General features: G+C 47.1%; 1 protein-coding gene and 1 long non-coding RNA gene across 3 annotated transcripts in view; one reads left to right on the forward strand and one right to left on the reverse strand.

Annotated features, from left to right (window-relative positions):
* The window catches only part of ABTB2 (ankyrin repeat and BTB domain containing 2), a 184,099-nt gene extending 177,851 nt beyond the window's left edge, over positions 1-6,248 (reverse strand). The window contains exon 1 of the mRNA XM_040258982.1: positions 4,970-6,248. Within this exon, the coding sequence (XP_040114916.1) occupies positions 4,970-5,852 (883 nt within the window). The 5' untranslated portion in view covers positions 5,853-6,248. The remainder of the gene's footprint in view (positions 1-4,969) is intronic.
* Positions 6,249-6,894: 646 nt separating this feature from the next.
* Positions 6,895-8,413, forward strand: LOC120876866. 2 transcript variants are annotated; one of them, XR_005724228.1, is made up of 2 exons: positions 6,895-7,521; positions 7,679-8,413. It is a non-coding gene; the product is annotated as an uncharacterized LOC120876866 (long non-coding RNA). The 2 variants fall into 2 exon arrangements; XR_005724229.1 differs by having other exon boundaries at positions 7,703-8,413.
* Positions 8,414-15,351: the final 6,938 nt, after the last annotated feature.

The raw sequence follows: 15,351 nt of genomic DNA on the forward strand, positions 1-15,351 counted from the left end.
AATGCCTTAGTGCCATCCTCAGACTGGAGGCAGATGAGATACAACACAGATGCAGCCTCTTCTGAGCAGTGCTGCGCTATGCTCACTCAAGTCATGCCCGATTCCTTGCGACCCCATAGCCTGTAGCCCACCAGGCTCCTCTGTCCATGGGATTCTCCAGGCAAGCATACTAAATGGGGTCACCATTTCCCTCTCCAGGGGATCTTCCTGACCCAGGGATCGAACCTGGGTCTCCTGCATTGGCAGGTGGGTTCTTTACCGCTGAGCCACCCGGGAAGCCCTTTGAGCAATAGTCATCCACAGACTGCCCTCTAGGGCAGCTCTGCAGGCAAGATGGGATTGGTATTGCTATTCTTAGGGGGACTGAATGCCTCTTTCAACTCAGTCTTCCTGTGGGTCTATCTGTGGCCAGTTAGACGGCTGCTGTGAAACCCCCACTGTGGGTGCTGCACACTGAAGGTAGCTCCTGTGACCCGAAATCCCTATTTACACCGACTCATCACAGTGTAGGGAACCCTGCTCGAGACTAGAGGATCAAAAGACTGAATGATGTCCCCATGGTTTGGGTGCCCTCCAAAATGCTGCCTCTCTTCACTGAGAACGTGCTCAGGCACGGTAGAAAGCGGGGAAGAGTCTTCTGAGGGGGTCAAATGATTTCAAATGAAGTTTCTGGAATTAAACATTTTGTATGGTGGGCTCAACCACTTGTCTGCCTGCCACTCCTGGAGTGTCGCTGCGTGCCAGACCCCGTGGGAGGCACACGGGAGGCACGGATGCCCGTGAGCCCGCAGAGTGATAGCAGCAACACGTGCGGGAGACGGCTCAGGAATCTGCCCTGGATGCTGCGGAAATCCTCAGAGAGGCGTCCCTTCAGTTGGTGTGGAGGCAGGTAAAGCTATGGAGGAGGCAGGACAAACCCACCTTGTTCTAACAACTTAAAGCTGGGTTGCATTTCTCAGGCATTCAAGGGGGAGAAAAAAAAAAGCCTGCCTTTCCACAAGCTTGCTTTGTTTCAGTTTTACTAGCTCTCTTGGCTTCAATAAAACAGTTAAAAAGGAGGGTAGCTGCTCCCCCTCCCCAAACTACGCAGGTGTGGAAACTGATTAAACAGCAACTAGCGGCTCAATTAACCCTTGCTCCTGGAGCTGATTATCACAATGGAAACCCATCCTATAAGCTCGGTGTTAAATGAGTCCTGCAACTAGCAGTGCTTTCTAGACGCAGCCCTTTCATTTCTCCACTGCAAATGAGATTGTTGGGATTGCCTCAGCTGATAAGTAAGCAAATAATTCAGAAAGGTCCTCACTTTTTTTTTTTTCCTTTGAGATCCTTAGACAGCAGTGGTATTGATATATTATCTATTCCTAATGAAATTTCAGAAAGGCCTTCCTTGGCCACCATTTAAATTAGTCCCAGTCATGCGATCCCATTACTTTTACTGCTAAAAGTAAATCCCTATTTGTTCACTTTTTCCTTGTCTTCTCTATTAGTTTGCTTCATGAGAGGAGGACCCTCCCCCTCCCCCGATTAATCCTCAGTACTTTTAATAGTGGTGCAGACAGGGTCAGTGGTCAATAAATATTTGTTGAATGAACTGCAACTATTTATTAAGCATTTACTATGTTATTCAATCTTTAAATCTATGATATCATCCAGTCCTCACACCAACCTAAGGAGTTAAGTGCTGTTATTATCTCCCATTTTACAGATAACAAAATTGAGGCTCAGAATGGTTAAGAAATATGGCCCAGGTCACTCATAGAAATAGCAGAGGTGAGCTTCAAATCCTTACCATGATTCCAAAGTTTTCACTTCTTACCATTATGATGGAGCACCTTAAATGTACATCCTGGTTACTGTTTTGGAGTAGGAATATTTTCATCAAAACTCTATCATTTAACCAGCATCTCCGAATGGAAGGAAATTATCTCCAAGGCATACAACAATGAGCGAGGGAGGGAAGAAGGGAGGTGTGGATGAGAGAAGCTTCTACTTTCTGCCAGCTCCCTGTTTATAAATACCACTCTATTAAAGTGGTTTCTCTACCTCTGTTAAGGAAGCCACGAAGATAGCATCACTTAATGACACTGCTCTGGGAACAGGCACATCGATACCAAATGAGCAAGCGATACATAACTCCTGCTGCTCTATGAAGCTGAGATCATGTTTTATAAACACCACAGAACTTTTATCATCCATCTTGGGTTGAGCAAAACCATATCTGCCCAGTACTCTGAGTAATGGACTGGACTAGATGGATTAGGGTTCCTGAATTCCCGGCTGGAAGACATTAAAAGTTTAAGAGCCCTATATAGCTGACTCAAATGCATGTGCCCTTGCTGTATAATTAGCAGGCATAACAACAATAAATATATAATTTGAAGGGAAGACCAGCCGGACAAGACTGTGAGCCAGCAACTCTCCCCTGTGTGGCCATTTGCCACTTAGACTTCAGCTGTGTAGACGGTAACCTTGCTGGCCCTGGCTTATTTCAGTACAACAAAGGTTTAGGATCTCTCCACTTCTTTCCTAAGCAGTTTGTGCTTCCCTCTGAAGTCAGCTCTCAGGCATTAGTAATTCATAGCCTCTCTACTAGACATTCATTTCACTTTGTCTAAAGAGACTTAATAAATGAGCCTGGTTATCGTTTACTGGGGCCACCCTCAGGTTTTCATGTATAAAAAATGAGCATCCATATTACTCAGGGGAAGCAATGCTCACCTGTCTCGCTGGAGAGCTCCCTGGGGACTGAGAAGTGAGCAGAGGGACACGCGTGCTCTGGGCATCCTGGAGATGTATTGTCTGTCACACAAGAGCCTTGCTGTCTCAACTACATGGCTTAAGAAGGATTGTTTGGGGTGCGGGATGGAGGGGAAGAGGTCAAATCAGGGGGGTCAAAACCCCAGCCTATAAAGAAAATCCCAAGGAGTGATGACCCTAGATAAGACAAGCCCGTTCACAGAAGACACCTGTGTTCCAGCCACTTCTCACATTCTGAATTTTCAGAGGGCCCCGAGGAGGCAGCTGCTCTTAACAGCTTCAATTTACAGTTAGAAAAACCGAGAAGTCTCTCAGCCTGAGGGGCACCAGTTCTGTGTGAAGGGGATGTTTTACTTGTTTGTCACCTATTATCCACCTTAGGGCCTTGTTTCTTTCTCCTAGGAGTCTTCCTTCTTTGAGTTCAGACTGGGCCTCCCCTCAGCCAAAAGTTCAGACTGCTTCCCCGGGGTTCTGACAACCGTATGGAAATCCCCCTGCCCTCCACTTCCTCTCCTGGAGCCTGCGTTCCCCGTGCTGATGCCACAAACCTGCAGGGCAAAGCACAATTATCAGCTGTGACATCATCGGCTGAGATTCTGCACTGACCTCAACTCTGACCTAAGAGGAGGAAAATTAAAAGGCAAATGCTCTTCTTGCCATTCCTGGCATCTCCTTCCAGTTGTGCCAGAATTAAAAACAAAACCCAAGAAAGTCAAAGTCAGCCATGCTGGTAGAGACAGACTGTCTTCAAAATGAAGTCTTTAGATGTCAACTGCTCCCCTTGGAAATTGGATCAATGAAAACAAAGCTGCTTCCTCTCCTCTGGTGGCTAAAAGTTTGAACTCTGGAGCCTGCCTGGTTCAAATTCTTGTCACTTAATATCCGTGTAAACTTGGGTTAATTACTTGACTGCTGGGTACCTCAGTTTCCCCATCTATCTAATGGGGATAATACTATAGATACCTACCTAATAGGGTGGCTGGGATTACTTAAGTTTATATATTAAAGTGCTAGAAACAGTGACTGACACACTGTTAAGTGCTAATTTAAGATTTTAGCTATTATGATTATGTAACACCACACTTAAATATGACTCCCTTTATGCCTTTTCCATACCCACCTGGCCTCTTCCTCTGTACTACTTATTTGCCATTGAATGCAGCCTCTAAAATGGCCCTCCGATCAGACTGTAAGGATGTTTAGCCAAAGTATCATTCTAGAGAACTGATGGTTTGCTGACTCCTGAAGTTGGAGTCTGGTAGGCAGTTTACTGTTGAACCCAGGTCACACCATAACCTTTCCAGTGAAAAGGTCAAGTGCTTCCCTACCACTCTTTGCACTGAAGCTATGTCCTCTTTCAGAGAAACGCAACTACCCAGATGGTTTCTTTCTGGCACTTGACACCATGCTGTCTGCCCATCCCCCACCCCTCTTCCCCCTAGCTTGGTTGATGACTATGGGGGTCATCCTTTCTTTCAGCAAAGTCTAGAAGGTCATGCACTTAATACAACATAGGGTTTTAATTAATTGCTCACTTGGTTGGTGACAGCTTGGAAAGTCAGGTCTGGAAACTGGCATGTAATTCCCTTTCTGGGAAGGGGATTCAGAAGTCACTATGTTCCATCACCCCGGGCTCAGAGTCAAGAACCCACCACTACCACTCCAACTTCCCCCAGAGAGCCCTGAAAGGCATCCTTCAACCCAGCAAAGCTCAAGGTGGTGGGCCAGGTCCCAGGCATCCACTTCCCCTTCTTCCATCCCACTTAGCCAAGACTTTGCAGCCCAGACCCTCTGGCTGCTGCTACTGTACTCGACAGAACTAGGACCGAACCACAGTTGATCTACCCAGTGGTCGGGGAAAGAGGCCAACTACAGACCCATCAAGCAAGGGAGAGGGCCGCAAGGCAGTCCGCTTCACGCCAAGAGAGGTTCAGGGATGGCTTCATCAAGAGGTTCAATCAGTGAATGGCCCCCAAAGGCGACAACACGACGCAGAACAGGAAGCAGAGCAACCACTACTTTTCCCTCCGAAAGTCAGTCGCAGAAAGAACCACCCCGGGAAAGACTGTTTAATGAACTCCACTACCCAAAGACCAAACGCTTTCTCTCAGGTCTTGAATCTCCTTGGTCCTAGGAAATTCACCCCCTGCGTAGCCCAGGTTGGACTTCCCCTCAACCCGGTCCACGGGCCCAGAGCCCACGCGCTTACCATTGGCGTTCTTGCCGCAGATGAGATGCTCATAGGGCTGCAGGACGCCCCAGAGCTCGGCGTCATTGTTGATGACCATCTCCAGGGCCTCAGCGGACACCTCCCCGCCTCCGGCCCCTCCGCCGTCGGGGCTCTGGCTGGCGAGCACCCTGGCCCGGATCTCTTCCACCAGATTCTCCATGCAGGCGGTGAGCGAGATGGCCGCGTACTCGTGGATTCGCACGGAGATACGGGTGTCCACCATCCAGCGAAAGAAGCGGCCCACTGAGAAGGTGAGGCCGCAGCGCGCCGACTTGCCCCGGCGCAGCCCGTCGCCCGCGCTCATGCTGTATAGGGAAAGGGCCTTGACCGCGGCCAGCGCGCAGCTCTCGGCCAGTGCCCAGCTGTGCACTAGGCGCACGGCGCTTTGCACCTCGAAGCGGGTGCACTTGGCGTGCAGCACGCTCAGGCGCTGCGCCTCGCGGGCCACTCGGATGAGCGCCCGGCGGAGCAGCCCCGCCAGGCGCCTCACCGCCTCGGCGGAGAACAGGGGCTGCCGCCGGCCGCCGGCACCTTTGCGAAGGACCCGGGCCACGTCTCCCTCGGTCCAGGGGAACTCCTCCAGTTCGGGCAGGCGCGGGCAGCGCGAGAAGAGGTCGGCCACTTCGGGGTCCTCGGGCAGCACCGTGTTCACCGTGTCCCAGCTGTTGTGGCGGCTGTTCATGGAGCCGGAGTAGCACCACCAGGCCGCCCCGCGGTGTTGCTGCGCCGAAGAGTTGAGCGCCTGTGAGTTGGACTTGGAGGACGAGAGGCTGAGCGAGCGGCACGAGTCCCCGGCCCCATACCCGGAGTCCAAGGTCAAGTCCTCCAGCGTCTTCAAAGTGGAGCTGTACGTCCCGGCCATGGGGAGCCTGCCCGGGGCAGCCTCGCCGAGCGAGGGGCGCTCACAACTCCATGAGCCCTTCCCCAAGTGGGCAGAAACAAGCTCTAGGCTCTCCGGGGCGCCCTCCTTTCTCTCGGCACCGCGGGGCTCGGCGGCCGCATCGCCCGCCCGCCTCGCCGGCGGCTGCAGGAAGGTGGGCGAGATTCGCGGCGGCCAGAGCCCCACGCTCCCGGCGTCCCGACTCCGAGCTGTCACTGGAACGATCCTCCGCTGCTCCTCCTCAACTTCCCTGAAGCAGAGCGTCTATCCTCCGCAGAGAAGGGATCCCGAGAGAACAGGGCGGCGGCGACCGAGGGAGGCGGCTCCCGGCGTTGCGCGAGTCCGGGACCGACCGGCGAGAAAGCTCTCTGCAAACTTCTGCGCGGAGCCAGCAGCCCGCACAGCTGGGTACTGGGCTGCCGCCGGCATGCAAATAACCCGGGCGGCCCACCAATCATCGGCCGCGATGGGCAGGGGCTGCACCAATGATCTCCCAGAGGGGCGGTCACTTTGCTGATTTCACTCCGCCGCCGGTGAAACCCAGCGTGGGCAGAGGCGGGGCTGGAGGCCGAGGGTCTGGAGGAGCCGCCGAGGGCCGGGTGGAGGAGGGGGAAGGAGACGGCGAGTGAGAGACCTGGCGGGTGGGAAAGGCGGGATCGAAACGTTAGGCTCGGGAGCTGACGAATTAAAGAAAGAGATAAAGGAAAAGCCACTGTGCGTTGCCACCTTCCCGCCGTCCAGGCTTTGGGCGTCCGCAGCTCCTTTTCAAATCCTTTTGGTGCCGAACACCAAAAGCCAGCGAGTCGAGTAAGGGTAGAGGAGCAAAAGGGTTGGGACTAGAGGAGGGGACCGAGGCCTGGGGGAGAGGACCCAAGTCAGACGCCCCACCTCTCTCAAGACTTTCTGCCAAGCCCCTCCCCCTTTCCCGAGACGAAGGTCCAGTTGTATTTGGAGGGAGGAGTTTGCCCCTGTTTGCTTCTCTTCCCAAATCCGTCTGGTTTTCTTTACGTTGCTTTCTAGGCTCCAATCAGAATAGAAATTCTTCTTAATCTGGCATCTGATAAATGGACAGCCTCCAGAGGGCTGCGATTCCGCCCTCACCTCTCCCCGCCACTTGAAATATTACACACGCAGTAGTCTGAGTGCTACTCCTGGGAGAAGGCCGTAACTGATCAGATTTGCAAGAGTCGGTGACTTTCCTGTTAAACTGTACAACGCCGCTTGCTGTGTTGGGTCCTTCTTATGCTTCAGTGTCCGAGTGTGTGTGCTGTGCTGGTGGTGGTGGTGGGGGGGGGCTGTATTACACACGTGTGTAATGGGTGTGCGAAAATGAAAAACGTCCCTAGTTGTGGCCTGCGCTTGGAACACCTGGCTGAACGCACCTCTTCCTAACGGTGTGCCCTCAGGCGAGCTCTCTGCCCGGCTCAGGACTCGCTTTCCTTCCGGGGTAAAATGAGAGCTGACCTCCAAGCAGCACCTTTGTAAGCCTGTCTCATGCACTTGTCCAGAGGCGGTATCCAGCAGATCCGTGCCCGATCCCACCCCCGGCCGCAGCTGTCCTGTAACTATTCACAGACACGTGCACGAACGTGGACACGCCTCCTGTGGGGCCACAAAAGCAAGAAGGAGATTGTGCAAGCATTTCCCCCAGGTCAGCCTCCTCCTGCGCTCTTGAATAGCTGCTTTGTACTATATCTCACAGGGTTTTGACCTTGGGCCGTGAGTTGCATACGAACTAGAAATGTCTGGTTTCTCTCTCTCCTTAAATTAATTGCCCTTTCCCGGTGAAACTCCTTTTGCTTTGGCAGTTTTGACTTAATTTTGCCTTCCAGCGCATCTTTATTTATGCAATACCGCCGCCTGGTGGTTACAACTGGGAATGGCGTCAAGGCTGGAAGTATTGATACTAATGAACGATGCTAAGTCCGCACGGACCAAATCAAGAGGACACAAGATGTGACTACATCGTCTATAAGAGAGACAGGAAATCAAAGTAGGTAAGGATATTCAATTTGTTTAAAAGTGTGAAAAGAAATTTGATGCGATTTAAATCTTATTAGGGGAAATATAATAGCAAGGCAAATGTCGCCCTCTAATGGACATTTAGAGGAAATAAATTCGGCCAAGTTTTTTTTTTAATCGGGTTTTCTTTCTTTTTTAAAAAATCGTTTTGTTCTGCGCCTCCATATAAAATTAACCCTAAAATAGGTAGCGACTGGGAAGCGGCTATATAACACAAGGAGCCCAGCCTGGAACTCTGTGAGGACCTAGAGGGGTGGGATGGAGAGGGGGAGAGGGAGGATTAAGAGGGAGGGGCATATGTATATATTCAGACCTCCCAGGCTGCGCTTGCATCAGGGCCACCTAAATGTCGTTGGGGGGGGGGGAGGAGTTCTGACCAAGCCGAATGTGCTCCATAAACGCTATTTTCTATATTTATGTTGGGGAAAAGTCACTTTAAAGACTAGTGCTGTTTGGAAGCAAAGCTTTTTCTTTTTTGTCAATGGAATGCAGTGTTTTTTGTTTTTTTTTTAAACTATTAAATCACAAGGAATAACAGATGCTGCGATCTCCTCTTTGATAAAAGGACAGACTGAGATTTGAAAGAAGTTTGCACAAATCTGTGAAACATAACCCTTCGCATTATTTTTTATAAGCATCAATTGCCATCATGTTTTGTAGTTTGGGTCTTAATTTCACCATTGTTGGTAAAGAAAAATTTCAATAAATATACATTACCTGTATGAAGCTAAGGGGTTTCCCAGGTGGCTCAGTGGTAAAGTATCTCCTGCCAATGCAGGAGACAGGGGTTCAATCCCTGGGTAGAGAAGATCCCCTGGAGAAGGAAATGGCAACCCACTCCAATATTCTTGCCTGGAAAATTCCACGGACAGAGGAGCCTGACAGGCATTGCAAAGAGTCAGACACAACTGAAAACACACACATATGTATATATTTATTTATCGCTGAGTTCTCCTTGTTGTATGGCAGAAACCAGCACAACATTGCAAATTAAGCAATTTTTTTTTTAATTTAAAAAGTAACAAATATGACTTAACTGGAAATTTAAGACAGGGAACTTACTGAATGGAAAGGTTATCTAGGAAACTACCTGGAATGTATCTTGGAGGAAAAGAGCATATGGGATTTATCTTAATATATTCAAGTTACTTGATGACTTGGAGTAAAAGAATCAAACATTTGTTGCTGTTGTTCAGTCGCTAAGTTGTGTCCAACTGTTTGTGACCACATGGAATACAGCATGGCAGACTCACCTGTCCTTCTCTATCTCCCAGAGTTTGTTCAGATTCATGTCCATTGAGTCAGTGATGCTATCTAACCATCTCATCCTCTGATGTGCCACCCCCCACCACCTCCTTTTGCCTTCAGTCTTTCTCAGCATCAGGGTCTTTTCCAATAAGTCAGCTGTTTGCAACAGGTGGCCAAAGTATTGGAGCTTCAACTTCAGCATCAGTCCTTCCAGTGAATAGTCAGGGTTGATTTCCTTTGGGATTGACTGGTTTGATCTCCTTACTGTCCAAGGGTCTCTCAAGAGTCTTCTCCAGCACCATGATTCAAAAGCATCAATTCTTTGGCACTCAGCCTTCTTTATGGTTCAAAGGATGTCAAAGCTATGACAAACCTAGACAGCATATTAAAAAGCAGAGACATTACTTTGCAATCAAAGGTCCATATAGCCAAAGCTATGGTTTTTCCAGCAGTCATGGACGGATGTGAGAGTTGAATCATATAGATATTCTTCTGGATTTCCTTGCTTTTCTCTATGATCCAATGAATGTTGGCAATTTTATCTCTGGTTCCTCTTTGTTTTCTAAATCCAGCTTGTACATCTGAAAGTTCTTGGTTCATTTATTGCTGAAGCATAGCTTGAGGGATTTTGAGCATTACCTTGCTAGCATGTGAAATGAGTGCAGTTGTACAGTAGTTTGAACATTCTTTGGCATTGCCTTTCTTTGGAATTGGAATGAAAACTGACCTTTTCCAGTCCTATGGCCACTGCTGAATTTTCCAAATTTGTTGGCATATTGAGTGCAGCACTTTACTAGCCTCATCTTTTAGGATTTTAAATAGCTTAGCTGGAATTCAATCACCTCCACTAGCTTTGTTTGTTATAATGCTTTCTAAGGCCCACTTGATCTCATACTGCAGGATGTCTCACTCTAGGAGAGTGACCACACCATCATGGTAATCTGGGTCATTAAGACCTTTTTTGTATAATTTTCCTGTGTATTCTTGCCACCTCTTTTTAATCTCTCCTGCTTCTGTTAGGTCCTTACCATTTCTGTCTTTTATTGTGCCTATCCTTGCATGAAATATTCCCTTTATATCTCCAATTTTCTTGAGATCTCTATCTTTCCCATTCTGTTGTTTTCCCCTATTTCTCTGCATTGTTCGTTTAGGAAGGCCTTCTTATCTTTCCTTGCTATTCTCTAGAACTCGGCATGAAAGTGAAAGTGTTAGCCGCTCAGTCTTGTCCGACTCTTTGCTACCCTATGGATTGTAGCTGCCAGGCTGTCTATGACGTTCTCCAGGCAAGAATACTGAGTGGGTAGCCAGACCCTTCTCCAGGGGATTTTCCTATCCCAGGGATTGAACCCAGGTCTCTTACATGGCAGGCAGATACTTAACTGTCTGAGCCAACAGGGAAACTGCATGCCTACCAGTAAATTTCAGAATCCTGTGAATGTTAAATTGCACTGCAAGGATTTGTTCAGCAAAATTCATTGGTGGGAATGGTACTGGACAAACAGCTGAGTTTCGTTAGTGAATTACAAGGAACAGAGATGGAGGGGAAGCCTGTATACTGAAAGAGACTTAGAAGACATATCAGCCAATCACAATGTGTGGAATTTATTTGTAATTTTAAAAAAAATCAATAAACATTTGACCTTATGAAACAATTGAAAATCAGGAACACTGCCTGGATATTTGCTATTATGAAATCATTGTTAGTTTTTTGATGTGGTAATGGTAGTGTGGTTATATTTATTAAATGTTTTTATCTTTTACAGACACACACTGAAATGTGTTTTGTAATTTTCACCTTTAAAAAAGAGAGAGAGAGAGACTACCCTGGTGGTCCAGTGAGTAAGAATCTGCCTTCCCATGCAGGGGATGTGGGTTCTACCCCTGGTTGGGGAAGTAAGATCCCACATGCTGAGGGGCAGTGAAGTCTGCACAGGGCAGCAAAGGCCCAGCACAGACAAAAAAGAAAGAAAGATCTTTCTGGAAACATCTGGTAAAGGGGCTAGAAAGCCATGACAGACGATTAAGACCGTAGATCTCTTGCCTTTGATATATCCCCCAAGGAGTCTATAGTCCTTTTAAGGACTGGAGATACAAACTAAGCCCTGTCTGTGTTTGTGCTGTATGTGATGGAGGAGAAAGAAAAAGAGGAAGAAATATACTGACGGAGAACAAGTCCATGGAACCCTCTGAAAAACGAACCAACTGACTGCAGTTAATCTTTCGGGGAGTTGGCAAGCCAGATAAAGTACAAAACTTCAGACTAAGGAAAGAATGGATGTGGCTTCTTATATATGCAAGTGTGTTTAATGAAGGCAATCTGGTAGTGATGTGCTTAATCTTAGGAATGCAAATTATATCAGAAAAAGAGAAAGCAAACCCAGGTTCTTAACTCAGGCCGGGCCTAAACATAATCTTCGAAGAAAAACAACTATCATGTGGCTGGACAAGTTAAAAAGAACATGATGAAACCAAAGTAAATATTGGGAGAATTTCCAGTGGAGTGAGCACTTCGAAAACAGATTTGGGATTACCTATGCAAAAGTTATACAAGAGGAGAGCTTGAAATAAAATGTAGAAACTTTACCCTGGGCAATGTCTCATATTTGTTACACAATTTCTTACAAAATAACAATGTGAAGGTTGTTGTTCAGTAGCTACACTGTGCCCAGCTCTTTGTGACCCCATGGATTGCAGCACACCAGGCTTCCCTGGCCTTCATTATCTTCTGGAGTTTGCTCAAGGGGACAAAATACTGTAGAATTTATCTTGAAAGAGAAGAGGTTAATATTATTTAAGTACAGAGAGAACTCTCTTGGGCTTCCCTGGTGGCTCAGTGGTAAAAAAAAAAAAAAAAAAAAAATCTGCCTGCCAATGCAGGAAACTTGGGTTTAATCCCTGAGTTTGGAAGATCCCCTGGAGAAGGAAGTGGCAACCTCCCCCAGTGTTCTTGCCTGGGAAATCCCATGGACAGAGGAGCCTGGTGGGCTACAGTCCATAGGGTCACAAGAGTCGGACACGTGTTAAGTACCATGAAGTTATGTTAGACAAGGTCCTTGCCATTAAAAAAACACATGGCCAACATGTAGAAACGGGCACATGAGACCAGCTCTCCTGCATAACAAGCTTTGCAGTGCTTCTCAAAAGCCACTCACCAAGGGCCATTACCAGTTCATGACTCACCACGTGGACTGATCCATCTAAAGGGGGAATGGGACAAACACAAGGAAGGAAGTCCCCCACGGAATGCCAGAAGAGCTGAAGAAGATGCTGGTAGACAGACGAGTGTGCCATGGTTCGCAGAACAGCTGGTGGTAGCTGAATCTCAAGCGGAGCACTCAGTTATTGAAAAAGCACTGATGGTGTAGAAACCGTGAGGTCATCCTTCTATTTTTTGTGATCCAAGGTAGCCCATTCCTGACACAGGTATCATTTTTCCGGACCTCGGTACTAAAGAGACAGACAGGCAAAACAGAAATAGACCCACAGACCTAGAAAACAAACATGGTTACCAAAGGAGAAGTGAGGGAGGCATAAATAAGGAGTTTGGGATTAACACATACACACTAGTACATATAAAATAGGGAACCAACAAGGACCTACTGTACATCATGGGGAAGGATATTCAATATTTTGTATAACCTATAAGGGAAAAGGATCTGAAAAAGAATAGATATGTAAGTGTATATAAATGAATCACTGTGCTGTACACCTGAAACTAACATTACTTTACAAATTAACTATTTCAATTTAAGAAAAAGTTTTTGTGTTTTTGTACATGATAGTGCCCAAACTTTCCAAATAAAAATTTCTACTTGTAAAAAATAAAATTAGACATAAAACAGAGAGACATACAGATCGTTTGAAATGAAGGACCCCAAGTTGACTAAGGAAGGGGAAAAATAACACACTTTCCCAAAGCATGTTATGCTGAAGAGTCTCATGAGATGGTCTGTGAAAAAGGATTCAGTGGTTAAGTTTGGGAAGTATTGCACTCTGTCTCTCCCTCTACTATATTCATGATGCAATATTTTATTTAAGACTCTGTTTATATGGTTTTGACCTAGTATATCTCCGGCTTAACTGGGCGGAGACCTCCATCCTGCCTTTACAGAGTTGCTGTAAAGTGACTGGGACTTTTTATTTAACTTGAAGCAGAAAAGGCAGCTCCATTGTTTATGTATCTGCTCAGGCAGTGGTGGTAGGGCAAGACCCTTGGAATGAATCCAGATAAATCCCAGAACAGGTCAATGTTCATCTGACCCCTGCACAAAGCTGGAATTTGATGATTCTGTTGAACGCAAGTACTATTCCAAAGGTAAATATAAGCCTAGGGGCACTGGTCCACAGGGTGAAAGGAGGTGGTGTGCGTGAGGGCACAGGCGCGAGTAGAAAGCTCACAAAGTAAACAAGATGCGGGAGGTATCTCTCCAAGGGGGAGTTCTGTAGGCAGCTGGTATCTTAGATGTGATAGCTGCGATTAGAGATGCTGCCATCAAGGTGTTAAAGGCAAGAATTTTAAGGGATGGGCTGAAACTTCAAGCTACAAGGCTGAATTATAGTTACAGGACAGAAAACCCAGGAACTGTTGCCAAATCCCCCATCTGGATGTTCTATACACCAGTTATCAATGAACTGCAATCGTGCTCTTCCGTCTTGGCATGGAAAATATCTACAGTTAAGTATGACTTTTCAGTAAGTTCAGTCGCTCAGTCGTATCTGACTCTTTGAGACCCCATGGACTGCACCACTTCCCTGTTCATCACCAACTCCCAGAGCCTACTCAAACTCATGTCCATCACACGTGTTGGGGATGCCATCCAACCGTCTCATCCTCTGTCATCCCTTTCTCCCGCCTTCAATCTTTCCCAGCATCAGGGTTTTCTCTAATGAGTCAGTTCTTCGCATCAGGTGGCCAAAGTATTGGAGTTTCAGCTTCAGCATCAGTCCTTCCAATGAATATTCAAGACTAATTTCCTTTAGGATGGACTGGTTGGATCTCCTTGCAGTCCAAGGGACTCTCAAGAGTCTTCTCCAACACCACAGTTCAAAAGCATCAACTCTTTGGTGCTCAGCTTTCTTTATAGTCCAACTCTCACATCCATACATGACTACTGGAAAAACCATAGCTCTGACTAGATGGACCTTTGTTGGTGAAGTAATGTTTCTGTTTTTTAATATGCTGTCCAGGTTGATCATAGCTTTTCTTCCCCATGAACAGTATGAAATGATGCTTAAATTTGCAATATTTACTTAACATTCATCTCTTAAGATTCATCTGGCATTCTTACTACACATTTAAAGTCTCAGTCGCCTTTCCTGGAGTTCCTGATTCAGGTAGCCTGGAGTGTGATCCAGGTAAAAGTATTTGAAACAAGCTTTCTCAGGTGATTTCCCATTCCCCATACTGTGTGTATATGTATGTATGTATTTGAATTGAAGATATTACTTTGCCGACTAAGGTCCATCTAATCAAGGCTATGGTATTTCCAGTGGTCATGTATGGATGTGAGAGTTGGACTGTGAAGAAGGCTGAGTGCCGAAGAACTGATGCTTTTGAACTGTGGTATTGGAGAAGACTCTTGAGAGTCCCTTGGACGGCAAGGAGATCCAACCAGTCCATTCTGAAGGAGATCAGCCCTGGGATGTCTTTGGAAGGAATGATGCTAAAGCTGAAACTCCAGTACTTTGGTCACCTCATGCGAAGAGTTGACTCATTGGAAAAGACTCTGATGCTGGGAGGGATAGGGGGCAGGAGGAGAAGGGGACGACCGAGGATGAGATGGCTGGATGGCATCACTGACTCGATGGACATGAGTCTGAGTGAACTCCGGGAGTTGGTGATGGACAGAGAGGCCTGGCGTGCTGTGATTCATGGGGTCGCAAAGAGTCGGACACGACTGAGTGAACTGAACTGAACTGATATTGACCTGAAACAACACTCTATTAGTCCTGAGTTCACAATCTAGTGATTCAATATTTCTATACATCACAAAACCATCACCACGATAAGTCTAGTTGCCATCTGTCACCATACAAAGTTATTACAATATTATCGACTGTATTCTCCATGCTGTGCATTTCACCCCCTTGACTCATTTATTTTGTAACTGGATGCTTGTACCGCCTAATCTCTCTCACCTATTGCTCTCACCCTCCCACCCCAGATGGTTCCTATCAGGGCCTGTTTTGGATGTCCTGATTCCATAAGCCT

Source organism: Oryx dammah, unplaced genomic scaffold (genome assembly GCF_014754425.2).
Source record: "Oryx dammah isolate SB20612 unplaced genomic scaffold, SCBI_Odam_1.1 HiC_scaffold_17, whole genome shotgun sequence".
In the NCBI taxonomy this organism is placed as follows: domain Eukaryota; kingdom Metazoa; phylum Chordata; class Mammalia; order Artiodactyla; family Bovidae; genus Oryx; species Oryx dammah.